The sequence below is a fragment of the Oncorhynchus gorbuscha genome, linkage group LG03 (assembly GCF_021184085.1).
Source record: "Oncorhynchus gorbuscha isolate QuinsamMale2020 ecotype Even-year linkage group LG03, OgorEven_v1.0, whole genome shotgun sequence".
Lineage (NCBI taxonomy): Eukaryota > Metazoa > Chordata > Actinopteri > Salmoniformes > Salmonidae > Oncorhynchus > Oncorhynchus gorbuscha.
This window is the reverse complement of record NC_060175.1, coordinates 3,793,745-3,807,989: the sequence shown is the minus strand read 5'-3', so window position 1 is coordinate 3,807,989 and position 14,245 is coordinate 3,793,745. Positions and strand designations below refer to the sequence as shown.

Genomic DNA, 14,245 nt, shown 5'->3' with positions numbered 1-14,245 from the left:
GTACCAACACATTTCTGCAGCATTGAAGGTCCCCAAGAACACAGTGACCATCATTCTTAACCTGAAGTTTTGAACAGCCAAGACTTTTCCAAGAGCTGGCCGCCCAGCCAAACTGAGCAATCGGGCAGAAGGACCTTGGTCAGGAAGGTGACCAAGAACCCAATGGTCACTCTGACAGAGCTCTAGAGTTCCTCTGTGGAGATGGGAGAACCTTCCAGAAGGACCAAAATATCTGCAGCACTCCACCAATCAGGCCTTTATGGTAGAGTGGCCAGACAGAAGCCACTCCTCAGTAAAAGGCACATGACAGCAGGCTTAGTCTTTAGGTGCCTTTGGCAAACTATCACACCATGAGAAAAAATATTATCTGGTCTGATGAAACCAAGATTGAACTCTTTGGCCTGAATGCCAACCGTCACGTCTGGAGGAAGGAAACCTGGCACTATCTCTACGGTGAAGCATGGTGGTGGCAGCATCATGCTGTGGGGATGTTTTTCAGCGTCAGGGGCTGGGAGACGAGTCAGGATCGAGAGAAAGATGAATGGAGCAAAGTACAGAGATCCTTCATGAAAACCTGCTCCAGGGCCCTCAGGACCTCAGACTGGGGCGAAGGTTCACCTTCCAACAGGACGACACAAAGTACACAGCCAAGACAATACAGGAGTGGCTTCGGGACAAGTCTCTGAATGTCCTTGAGTGACCCAGCCAGAGCCCGGACTTGAACCCGATCAAACATCTCTGGAGAGACCTGAAAATAGCTGTGCAGTGACGTTCCCCATCCAACCTGACAGAGGTTGAGAGGATCTGCAGAGAAGAACAGGAGAAACTCCCCAAATAAAGGTGTGCCAAGCATGTAGCTTAATACCCAGGAAGATTCGAGACTGTAATATATGCCTTATATATGCCTTAATGTGTTTGGACCCCAGGAAGAGTAGCTGCTGCCTTGGCAACAGCTACTAGATGACATCTATGCTGTGCGAGATCCCTCCCGTTCTTCTGACTAATTGGTTGTTAATTGGTTTCCATTCCAACAACGTGCCCAGGGACCACAACAGTCTAGCTCTTCTACAGTGTTTTAACTGGGACAGCTGCAGGACTACAGAGATGTGTGCAGGGAAACACATGCAACACCTGTTGATACTGAAGGTACATCATCTATTCTAGCACAAGGTGACACCTGTAGATACTGAAGGTACATAATCTATTCTAGCACAAGGTGACACCTGTTGATACTGCAGGTACATCATCTATTCTAGCACAAGGTGACACCTGTTGATACTGCAGGTACATAATCTATTCTAGCACAAGGTGACACCTAGATTGAGGTACATAATCTATTCTAGCACAAGGTGACACCTGTAGATACTGCAGGTACATCATCTATTCTAGCACAAGGTGACACCTGTAGATACTGCAGGTACATAATCTATTCTAGCACAAGGTGACACCTGTAGATACTGCAGGTACATAATCTATTCTAGCACAAGGTGACACCTGTTGGTACATAATCTATTCTAGCACAAGGTGACACCTGTTGATACTGCAGGTACATAATCTATTCTAGCACAAGGTGACACCTGTAGATACTGCAGGTACATCATCTATTCTAGCACAAGGTGACACCTGTTGATACTGAAGGTACATAATCTATTCTAGCACAAGGTGACACCTGTTGATACTGCAGGTACATAATCTATTCTAGCACAAGGTGACATCATAATCTATTCTAGCACAAGGTGACACCTGTTGATACTGAAGGTACATAATCTATTCTAGCACAAGGTGACACCTGTTGATACTGAAGGTACATAATCTATTCTAGCACAAGGTGACACCTGTTGGTACATAATCTATTCTAGCACAAGGTGACACCTGTTGATACTGCAGGTACATAATCTATTCTAGCACAAGGTGACACCTGTTGGTACATCATCTTTTCTAGCACAAGATGACACCTGTAGATACTGCAGGTACATCATCTATTCTAGCACAAGGTGACACCTGTTGATACTGAAGGTATATTAAATGCAAAAACACAGTGTTGGAGAATAGAGTAAAAGTGCAATATGTGCCATGTAAGAAAGCTAACGTTTAAGTTCCCTGCTTAGAACATGAGAACATATGGAAGCTGGTGGTTCCTTTTAACATGAGTCTTCAATATTACCAGGTAAGAAGTTTTAGGTTGTAGTTATTATAGGACTATTTCTCTCTATACCATTTGTATTTCATAGGCCTTTGACTATTGGATGTTCACTATAGTATTGCCAGTCTAATCTCGGGAGATGATAGGCTTGAAGTCATAAACAGCGCTGTGCCTCAAACATTGCTGAGAGCTGCTGGCAAATGCAGGAAAGTGCTGTTTGATTGAATGCTTACGAGCCTGCTGCTGCTTATCACCGCTCAGACTGCTCTATCAAATCAGACTTCATTATAATAAATAAACACACATACGAGCCTCTGGTCGTTAATAAGGTCAAAACCGGAAACTATCATATCGCAATCAAAATGTTGATTCTTTCAGCGAAATACGGAACCGTTCCGTATTTTATCGAACGGGTGGCATCAGTCTACATATTGCTGTTACATTGCACAACCTTCAATGTTATGTCATAATTATGTAAAATGCTGGCAAATTAATTACGGTCTTTGTTAGGAAGAAAACAAAGCTCTCCCTAACTCGACCCCCCCCACCCACAAAGCTCTCCCTAACTCGACCCCCCCCCACAAAGCTCTCCCCAACTCGACCCCTCCCCACAAAGCTCTCCCCAACTCGACCCCTCCCCACAAAGCTCTCCCCAACTCGACCCCTCCCCACAAAGCTCTCCCCAACTCGACCCCTCCCCACAAAGCTCTCCCCAACTCGACCCCTCCCCACAAAGCTCTCCCCAACTCGACCCCTCCCCACAAAGCTCTCCCCGACAGATTTGTTCCTTGTCAGCTCGGGGGTTTGAACTCGCAACCTTCCGGTTACTAGTCCAACGCTCTAACCACTAGGCTACGCTGCCGCCACATAGGGCTCTGGTCAAAAGTGCTGCACTATGTAGGGAATAGGGCTCTGGTCAAAAGTGCTGCACTATATAGGGAATAGGGCTCTGGTCAAAAGTTCTGCACTATATAGGGAATAGGGCTCTGGTCAAAAGTGCTGCGGAATAAAGGGAATTAGGGCTCTGGTCAAAGTGCTGCACTATATAGAGAATAGGGCTCTGGTCAAAAGTGCTGCACTATATAGGGAATAGAGCTCTGGTCAAAAGTGCTGCACTATATAGGGAATAGTGCTCTGGTCAAAAGTGCTGCACTATATAGGCAATAGGGCTCTGGTCAAAAGTGCTGCACTATATAGGGAATAGGGCTCTGGTCAAAAGTGCTGCACTATATAGGGAATAGGGCTCTGGTCAAAAGTGCTGCACTATATAGGGAATAGTGCTCTGGTCAAAAGTGCTGCACTATATAGGTAATAGGGCTCTGGTCAAAAGTGCTGCACTATATAGGGAATAGGGCTCTGGTCAAAAGTGCTGCACTATATAGGGAATAGGGCTCTGGTCAAAAGTGCTGCACTATATAGGGAATAGGGTGCCATTTGGTAATAACTGCACTGAACACAAGGGGCGCTAATTTCAAACCTCACTGATACTCAGTAATCCGAAGGATAGTAATGCTAAACAAATACAAGCAAATTCCATCTAAATGCTAACGAGCGCATTTGCGAACATACAGTCTCTGACAAACCATATGCAGGAAGGACATCCCAGTTCATAAAGTTATACAACTAAAAGAAATGGTACACAGTTTGTTGCACGAACAAAACCAATATTAAACAGCAAGGCTACCAATATTAAACAGCAAGGCTACCAATATTAAACAGCAAGGCTACTAATATTAAACAGCAAGGCTACCAATATTAAACAGCAAGGCTACCAATATTAAACAGCAAGGCTACCAATATTAAACAGCAAGGCTACCAATATTAAACAGCAAGGCTCTTGTCTCAGGACGGGATGTCTCTGCTGTTACCAAGAGAAGCTTGATTTTGGAAGACGCTAACCACTGAGCTAGGTAACAAGCTACTAGGTTAGCAAACCAGTGGGTAAACATCTAGTAGTGAATTCCCTACTGTAACTAGATCACCTGGCGCCTGCTGCACAACAGTGATTCCCCAAACATGTGATTGGGGACTACCGGTAAGCTTCATCATGAAAAATAGGTTAAAAGAAATGCAAATCTGCTTTATATCCTAAAGTATAGCACACATAACTTAGACTGCAGGTATTTACTTAAATATAAGCTACAAATATTAACATTTTTGAAGACCGTATTGACAGTATAAAAAAAATTAAAAAACGTGGCCATTTCCAAATACCCCGGTTTACGGTACTCTGCTTTACCAGTACAGAACTTATCTAATCAAAATGTTCAACGTACAACATCCCCATCACTGGCAGTGACCCACTGTTGAAGTGACCCACTGTTGAAGTGACCCACTGTTGAAGTGACCCACTGTTGAAGTGACCCACTGTTGAAGTGACCCACTGTTGAAGTGACCCACTGTTGAAGTGACCCACTGTTGAAGTGACCCACTGTTGAAGTGACCCACTGTTGAAGTGACCCACTGTTGCCTCCACAAGATTTGATGTCAACCACATAATAAACAAGTCTTAACCAACATGGAGAAGTAAATTTATATTCATATATATAAATATGTATTACCTTTGAGCAGGGCGACCCTGTTCTGTGGCTCGTTCAGCTCATGATCATCCATGTTTCCGTCTACACAGAGAGAGAGAACAGAAAGAGAAGAGGAACAGTGAGCTGGGACCAGGCCAAACAGCCAGAGAGGCATTGAGTGACAAACGAAATCAATAGCCATCCTGTGGTTCTGCTCGGGATAGAGATTCATGAGCAAGCCATGCCGATTATGTCCGTGTTAGAAAAGATTAACATAAAAACTTTTTTTTGTTTTTTTACATTGGTTACCATCTTATAAACATAGTGAAGACTGGTTGACGTTATGAATGAATATAAAAAGTCACAAACAGTAATTTAAAAAAAATATCAACATACCTTAGAAATAGTTAGATCATTAAAAATTCACAAATAAATCTAGTCTTGTTAATATAATAAAAGGTGTTTTACCTGACGTGTCGTCATTAATATAATAAAAGGTGTTTTACCTGACGTGTCGTCATTAATATAATAAAAGGTGTTTTACCTGACGTGTTGTCATTAATATAATAAAAGGTGTTTTACCTGACGTGTTGTCATTAATATAATAAAAGGTGTTTTACCTGACGTGTTGTCATTAATATAATAAAAGGTGTTTTACCTGACGTGTTGTCATTAATATAATAAAAGGTGTTTTACCTGACGTGTTGTCATTAATATAATAAAAGGTGTTTTACCTGACGTGTTGTCATTAATATAATAAAAGGTGTTTTACCTGACGTGTTGTCATTAATATAATAAAAGGTGTTTTACCTGACGTGTCGTCATTAATATAATAAAAGGTGTTTTACCTGACGTGTCGTCATTAATATAATAAAAGGTGTTTTACCTGACGTGTTGTCATTAATATAATAAAAGGTGTTTTACCTGACGTGTCGTGATTAATATAATAAAAGGTGTTTTACCTGACGTGTCGTCATTAATATAATAAAAGGTGTTTTACCTGACGTGTCGTCATTAATATAATAAAAGGTGTTTTACCTGACGTGTTGTCATTAATATAATAAAAGGTGTTTTACCTGACGTGTTGTCATTAATATAATAAAAGGTGTTTTACCTGACGTGTTGTGATTAATATAATAAAAGGTGTTTTACCTGACGTGTTGTGATTAATATAATAAAAGGTGTTTTACCTGACGTGTTGTCATTAATATAATAAAAGGTGTTTTACCTGACGTGTTGTCATTAATATAATAAAAGGTGTTTTACCTGACGTGTTGTCATTAATATAATAAAAGGTGTTTTACCTGACGTGTCGTCATTAATATAATAAAAGGTGTTTTACCTGACGTGTCGTCATTAATATAATAAAAGGTGTTTTACCTGACGTGTCGTCATTAATATAATAAAAGGTGTTTTACCTGACGTGTCGTCATTAATATAATAAAAGGTGTTTTACCTGACGTGTCGTCATTAATATAATAAAAGGTGTTTTACCTGACGTGTTGTCATTAATATAATAAAAGGTGTTTTACCTGACGTGTCGTCATTAATATAATAAAAGGTGTTTTACCTGACGTGTTGTCATTAATATAATAAAAGGTGTTTTACCTGACGTGTTGTCATTAATATAATAAAAGGTGTTTTACCTGACGTGTTGTCATTAATATAATAAAAGGTGTTTTACCTGACGTGTTGTCATTAATATAATAAAAGGTGTTTTACCTGACGTGTCGTGATTAATATAATAAAAGGTGTTTTACCTGACGTGTTGTCATTAATATAATAAAAGGTGTTTTACCTGACGTGTCGTCATTAATATAATAAAAGGTGTTTTACCTGACGTGTCGTGATTAATATAATAAAAGGTGTTTTACCTGACGTGTCGTCATTAATATAATAAAAGGTGTTTTACCTGACGTGTCGTCATTAATATAATAAAAGGTGTTTTACCTGACGTGTCGTCATTAATATAATAAAAGGTGTTTTACCTGACGTGTCGTCATTAATATAATAAAAGGTGTTTTACCTGACGTGTGTCATTAATATAATAAAAGGTGTTTTACCTGACGTGTCGTCATTAATATAATAAAAGGTGTTTTACCTGACGTGTCGTCATTAATATAATAAAAGGTGTTTTACCTGACGTGTTGTCATTAATATAATAAAAGGTGTTTTACCTGACGTGTTGTCATTAATATAATAAAAGGTGTTTTACCTGACGTGTTGTCATTAATATAATAAAAGGTGTTTTACCTGACGTGTTGTCATTAATATAATAAAAGGTGTTTTACCTGACATGTCCGTCATTAATATAATAAAAGGTGTTTTACCTGACGTGTTGTCATTAATATAATAAAAGGTGTTTTACCTGACATGAGATTAATATAATAAAAGGTGTTTTACCTGACGTGTTGTCATTAATATAATAAAAGGTGTTTTACCTGACGTGTTGTCATTAATATAATAAAAGGTGTTTTACCTCCGTGTCATGATTAATATAATAAAAGGTGTTTTACCTGACGTGTTGTCATTAATATAATAAAAGGTGTTTTACCTGACGTGTTGTCATTAATATAATAAAAGGTGTTTTACCTGACGTGTTGTCATTAATATAATAAAAGGTGTTTTACCTGACGTGTTGTCATTAATATAATAAAAGGTGTTTTACCTGACGTGTTGTCATTAATATAATAAAAGGTGTTTTACCTGACGTGTTGTCATTAATATAATAAAAGGTGTTTTACCTGATCTGCCTGTCATTAATATAATAAAAGGTGTTTTACCTGACGTGTCGTCATTAATATAATAAAAGGTGTTTTACCTGACGTGTTGTCATTAATATAATAAAAGGTGTTTTACCTGACGTGTTGTCATTAATATAATAAAAGGTGTTTTACCTGACGTGTTGTCATTAATATAATAAAAGGTGTTTTACCTGACGTGTTGTCATTAATATAATAAAAGGTGTTTTACCTGACGTGTTGTCATTAATATAATAAAAGGTGTTTTACCTGACGTGTCGTGATTAATATAATAAAAGGTGTTTTACCTGACGTGTGTGATTAATATAATAAAAGGTGTTTTACCTGACGTGAGGTCATTAATATAATAAAAGGTGTTTTACCTGACGTGTCGTCATTAATATAATAAAAGGTGTTTTACCTGAGGTGTCGTCATTAATATAATAAAAGGTGTTTTACCTGACGTGTCGTCATTAATATAATAAAAGGTGTTTTACCTGACGTGTCGTCATTAATATAATAAAAGGTGTTTTACCTGACGGTCGTCATTAATATAATAAAAGGTGTTTTACCTGACGGTCATCATTAATATAATAAAAGGTGTTTTACCTGACGTGTCATCATTAATATAATAAAAGGTGTTTTACCTGACGTGTTGTCATTAATATAATAAAAGGTGTTTTACCTGACGTGTTGTCATTAATATAATAAAAGGTGTTTTACCTGACGTGTCGTCATTAATATAATAAAAGGTGTTTTACCTGACGTGTCGTCATTAATATAATAAAAGGTGTTTTACCTGACGTGCCTGTCATTAATATAATAAAAGGTGTTTTACCTGACGTGTCGTGATTAATATAATAAAAGGTGTTTTACCTGACGTGTCTGTCATTAATATAATAAAAGGTGTTTTACCTGACGTGTTGTCATTAATATAATAAAAGGTGTTTTACCTGACGTGTGGTGATTAATATAATAAAAGGTGTTTTACCTGACGTGTCGTCATTAATATAATAAAAGGTGTTTTACCTGACGTGTGGTCATTAATATAATAAAAGGTGTTTTACCTGACGTGTCGTCATTAATATAATAAAAGGTGTTTTACCTGACGTGTCGTCATTAATATAATAAAAGGTGTTTTACCTGACGTGAGGTCATTAATATAATAAAAGGTGTTTTACCTGACGTGTCGTCATTAATATAATAAAAGGTGTTTTACCTGACGTGTCGTCATTAATATAATAAAAGGTGTTTTACCTGACGTGTTGTCATTAATATAATAAAAGGTGTTTTACCTGACGTGTTGTCATTAATATAATAAAAGGTGTTTTACCTGACGTGTTGTCATTAATATAATAAAAGGTGTTTTACCTGACGTGTTGTCATTAATATAATAAAAGGTGTTTTACCTGACGTGAGGTCATTAATATAATAAAAGGTGTTTTACCTGACGTGTTGTCATTAATATAATAAAAGGTGTTTTACCTGACGTGTCGTGATTAATATAATAAAAGGTGTTTTACCTGACGTGTTGTCATTAATATAATAAAAGGTGTTTTACCTGACGTGTCGTCATTAATATAATAAAAGGTGTTTTACCTGACGTGTCGTCATTAATATAATAAAAGGTGTTTTACCTGACGTGTCGTCATTAATATAATAAAAGGTGTTTTACCTGACGTGTCGTCACTGCTGCGATCTTTGCTGGGACTTAGTGTATCTGACATGTCCGACTCCTTAGCATCCACTAGGTTTTCTACTGGACAGAGGGACAGACCACTTACAACAGAACTACCAAACTAATAAAACCACATGAGATCAACTGTAACAGAATGTCAAGTAGGTTTAAGTCAATAAGCAATATTGAAACAGTACACATGACACGACCCCCCCCCCCCCCATGTTGCTTCAGTTGGCTTGCTCCCCTTGTTTCCATCCATCCATAGTCATCTATCTGCCTGCCGGGGGGTATGAGGTGGGGTCATCTATCTGCCTGCCAGGGGGTATGAGGTGGGGTCATCTATCTGCCTGCCAGGGGGTATGAGGTGGGGTCATCTATCTGCCTGCCAGGGGGTATGAGGTGAGATCATCCATCTGCCTGCCTGCCAGGGGGTATGAGGTGAGGTCATCTATCTGCCTGCCTGCCAGGGGGTATGAGGTGAGGTCATCTATCTGCCTGCCAGGGAGTATGAGGTGAGATCATCTATCTGCCTGCCTGCCAGGGGGTATAAGGTGAGGTCATCTATCTGCCTGCCTGCCAGGGGGTATGAGGTGTGGTCATCTATCTGCCTGCCTGCCAGGGGGTATGAGGTGTGGTCATCTATCTGCCTGCCAGGGGGTGTGAGGTGTGGTCATCTATCTGCCGTGTGGGTGCCAGGGGGTATGAGGTGAGGTCATCTATCTGCCTGCCAGGGGGTATGAGGTGTGGTCATCTATCTGCCTGCCTGCCAGGGGGTATGAGGTGTGGTCATCTATCTGCCTGCCTGCCAGGGGGTATGAGGTGTGGTCATCTATCTGCCTGCCAGGGGGTATGAGGTGTGGTCATCTATCTGCCTGCCAGGGGGTATGAGGTGAGGTCATCTATCTGCCTGCCAGGGGGTATGAGGTGTGGTCATCTATCTGCCTGCCTGCCAGGGGGTATGAGGTGTGGTCATCTATCTGCCTGCCAGGGGGTATGAGGTGTGGTCATCTATCTGCCTGCCAGGGGGTATGAGGTGAGGTCATCTATCTGCCTGCCAGGGGGGATGAGGTGAGGTCATCTATCTGCCTGCCAGGGGGTATGAGGTGAGGTTATCTATCTGCCTGCCAGGGGGTATGAGGTGTGGTCATCTATCTGCCTGCCAGGGGTATGAGGTGAGGTCATCTATCTGCTTGCCTGCCAGGGGGTATGAGGTGAGGTCATCTATCTGCTTGCCTGCCAGGGGGTATGAGGTGAGGTCATCTATCTGCTTGCCTGCCAGGGGGTATGAGGTGAGGTCATCTATCTGCCTGCCTGCCAGGGGGTATGAGGTGAGGTCATCTATCTGCCTGCCAGGGGGTATGAGGTGAGGTCATCTATCTGCCTGCCAGGGGGTATGAGGTGAGGTCATCTATCTGCCTGCCAGGGGGTATGAGGTGAGGTCATCTATCTGCCTGCCAGGGGGTATGAGGTGAGGTCATCTATCTGCCTGCCAGGGGGTATGAGGTGTGGTCATCTGACTGCCTGCCAGGGGGTATGAGGTGAGGTCATCTATCTGCCTGCCTGCCAGGGGGTATGAGGTGTGGTCATCTATCTGCCTACCAGGGGGTATGAGGTGAGGTCATCTATCTGCCTGCCAGGGGGTATGAGGTGAGGTCATCTATCTGCCTGCCAGGGGGTATGAGGTGAGGTCATCTATCTGCTTGCCTGCCAGGGGGTATGAGGTGAGGTCATCTATCTGCTTGCCTGCCAGGGGGTATGAGGTGAGGTCATCTATCTGCTTGCCTGCCAGGGGGTATGAGGTGAGGTCATCTATCTGCTTGCCTGCCAGGGTGTATGAGGTGTGGTCATCTATCTGCTTGCCTGCCAGGGGGTATGAGGTGAGGTCATCTATCTGCTTGCCTGCCAGGGGGTATGAGGTGAGGTCATCTATCTGCTTGCCTGCCAGGGGGTATGAGGTGAGGTCATCTATCTGCTTGCCTGCCAGGGGGTATGAGGTGAGGTCATCTATCTGCCTGCCTGCCAGGGGGTATGAGGTGTGGTTATCTATCTGCCTGCCTGCCAGGGGGTATGAGGTGTGGTCATCTATCTGCCTGCCAGGGGGTATGAGGTGAGGTCATCTATCTGCCTGCCTGCCAGGGGGTATGAGGTGTGGTCATCTATCTGCCTGCCAGGGGGTATGAGGTGAGGTCATCTATCTGCCTGCCAGGGGGTATGAGGTGTGGTCATCTGACTGCCTGCCAGGGGGTATGAGGTGTGGTCATCTGACTGCCTGCCAGGGGGTATGAGGTGAGGTCATCTATCTTCCTGCCAGGGGGTATGAGGTGAGGTCATCTATCTGCCTGCCAGGGGGTATGAGGTGAGGTCATCTATCTGCTTGCCTGCCAGGGGGTATGAGGTGAGGTCATCTATCTGCTTGCCTGCCAGGGGGTATGAGGTGAGGTCATCTATCTGCTTGCCTGCCAGGGTGTATGAGGTGAGGTCATCTATCTGCTTGCCTGCCAGGGTGTATGAGGTGTGGTCATCTATCTGCTTGCCTGCCAGGGGGTATGAGGTGTGGTCATCTGACTGCCTGCCAGGGGGTATGAGGTGAGGTCATCTATCTGCCTGCCTGGGGGTATGAGGTGAGGTCATCTATCTGCCTGCCAGGGAGTATGAGGTGAGGTTATCTATCTGCCTGCCAGGGGGTATGAGGTGTGGTCATCTATCTGCCTGCCAGGGGGTATGAGGTGAGGTCATCTATCTGCCTGCCAGGGGGTATGAGGTGAGGTCATCTATCTGCCTGCCAGGGGGTATGAGGTGAGGTTATCTATCTGCCTGCCAGGGGGTATGAGGTGTGGTCATCTGACTGCCTGCCAGGGGGTATGAGGTGAGGTCATCTATCTGCCTGCCTGCCAGGGGGTATGAGGTGTGGTCATCTATCTGCCTGCCTGCCAGGGAGTATGAGGTGAGGTCATCTGACTGCCACGTTTTATCAGCTCGGGTTAATAAAGTAGCTCAAAAACATTTATCTTCTGCTGCTTCCCTCACTTGAATCGGGCCTGGTCCGTGTGAGAACGCCCCAGGTCCATTTCAGAACTTGTCTGGATTACAGCTGAAACTGTGTCAATCTCCATGAGTATACTTGCTATTTGGACTTGATTTTCTTCTTTATAATGTGATTGGACATTTTTACTGCACGAGGGAGCTGGCAAGACCAGCATTCCGCTGCACCTGTAATAACACCTGCTAAACTGTGTATGCAATGAATAAACTTTGATTTTAAATTGGAAACAGGTGCTGCCAATCAGTGGTTTCTGTTTTGAGCAGCTTTCCTGACCTTTGTGGCAGTAATCTGGTGTGTGTGTGTTACGTAATCTGGTGTGTGTGTGTACTGTAATCTGGTGTGTGTGTACTGTAATCTGGTGTGTGTGTACTGGAACCTGATGTCTGTGTAACGGAATCTGGTGTGTGTGTGTGTTACGTAATCTGGTGTGTGTGTACTGTAATCTGGTGTGTGTGTACTGTAATCTGGTGTGTGTGTACTGTAATCTGGTGTGTGTGTACTGTAATCTGGTGTGTGTGTACTGTAATCTGGTGTGTGTGTACTGTAATCTGGTGTGTGTGTACTGTAATCCGGTGTGTGTGTACTGTAATCCGGTGTGTGTGTACTGGAATCCGGTGTGTGTGTACTGGAATCCGGTGTGTGTGTACTGGAATCTGGTGTGTGTACTGGAATCTGGTGTGTGTACTGGAATCTGGTGTGTGTGTACTGGAACCTGATGTCTGTGTACTGGAACCTGATGTCTGTGTACTGGAACCTGATGTCTGTGTACTGGAACCTGATGTCTGTGTACTGAATCTGATGTGTGTGTGTGTGTGTGTAACGTAATCTGGTGTGCGTGTTACGTAATCTGGTGTGCGTGTTACGTAATCTGGCGTGTGTGTGTACGTAATCTGGCGCGTGCGTGTTACGTAATCTGGCGCGTGCGTGTTACGTAATCTGGCGCGTGCGTGTTACGTAATCTGGCGCGTGCGTGTGTGTTACGTAATCTGGTGCGTGCGTGTGTGTTACGTAATCTGGCGCGTGCGTGTGTGTTACGTAATCTGGCGCGTGCGTGTGTGTTACGTAATCTGGTGTGTGTGTGTTACGTAATCTGGCGTGTGTGTGTGTTACGTAATCTGGCGTGTGTGTGTGTTACGTAGTCTGGCGTGTGTGTGTGTTACGTAGTCTGGCGTGTGTGTGTGTTACGTAGTCTGGCGTGTGTGTGTGTTACGTAGTCTGGCGTGTGTGTGTGTTACGTAGTCTGGCGTGTGTGTGTGTTACGTAATCTGGCGTGTGTGTGTGTTACGTAATCTGGCGTGTGTGTGTGTTACGTAATCTGGCGTGTGTGTGTGTTACGTAATCTGGTGTGTGTATGTGTTACGTAATCTGGCGTGTGTGTGTGTTACGTAATCTGGTGTGTGTGTGTTACGTAATCTGGTGTGTGTGTGTTACGTAATCTGCCGTGTGTGTTTGTGTTACGTAATCTGGTGTGTGTGTGTGTGTTACGTAATCTGCCGTGTGTGTGTTACGTAATCTGCCGTGTGTGTGTTACGGAATCTGGTGTGTGTGTGTTACGGAGTCTGGTGTGTGTGTGTTACGGAGTCTGGTGTGTGTGTGTGTTACGTAATCTGCCGTGTGTGTGTTACGGAATCTGGTGTGTGTGTTACGGAATCTGTTGTGTGTGTGTGTGTTACGGAATCTGTTGTGTGTGTTACGGAGTCTGGTGTGTGTGTGTTACGGAGTCTGGTGTGTGTGTGTGTTACGTAATCTGCCGTGTGTGTGTTACGGAATCTGGTGTGTGTGTTACGGAATCTGTTGTGTGTGTGTGTTACGTAATCTGTTGTGTGTGTGTGTGTTACGGAATCTGTTGTGTGTGTTACGGAATCTGTTGTGTGTGTGTGTTACGTAATCTGGCGTGTGTGTTACGGAATCTGTTGTGTGTGTTACGTAATCTGTTGTGTGTGTGTGTTACGGAGTCTGTTGTGTGTGTGTGTTACGGAGTCTGTTGTGTGTGTGTGTTACGTAATCTGTTGTGTGTGTGTTACGTAATCTGGTGTGTGTGTGTGTGTTACGGAATCTGGTGTGTGTGTGTGTGTGTGTTACGGAATCTGTTGTGTGTGTGTGTGTGTTACGTAATCT

At 42.9% G+C, this 14,245-nt stretch overlaps 1 protein-coding gene across 13 annotated transcripts in view; it reads right to left on the bottom strand.

The window, feature by feature from the left end:
- Positions 1-14,245, bottom strand: part of slmapa (sarcolemma associated protein a) — a 145,269-nt gene that overhangs the window by 40,028 nt on the left and 90,996 nt on the right. For 10 of the 13 annotated variants that reach the window (XM_046338320.1, XM_046338315.1, XM_046338337.1 and 7 more), the window contains 2 exons: positions 9,079-9,162; positions 4,705-4,764 (listed from right to left, as the gene is read on the bottom strand). In XM_046338320.1, coding sequence (XP_046194276.1) covers positions 4,705-4,764; positions 9,079-9,162 — 144 coding nt within the window. The remainder of the gene's footprint in view (positions 1-4,704; positions 4,765-9,078; positions 9,163-14,245) is intronic. The other 3 variants (XM_046338316.1, XM_046338325.1, XM_046338343.1) reach the window with 1 other exon arrangement.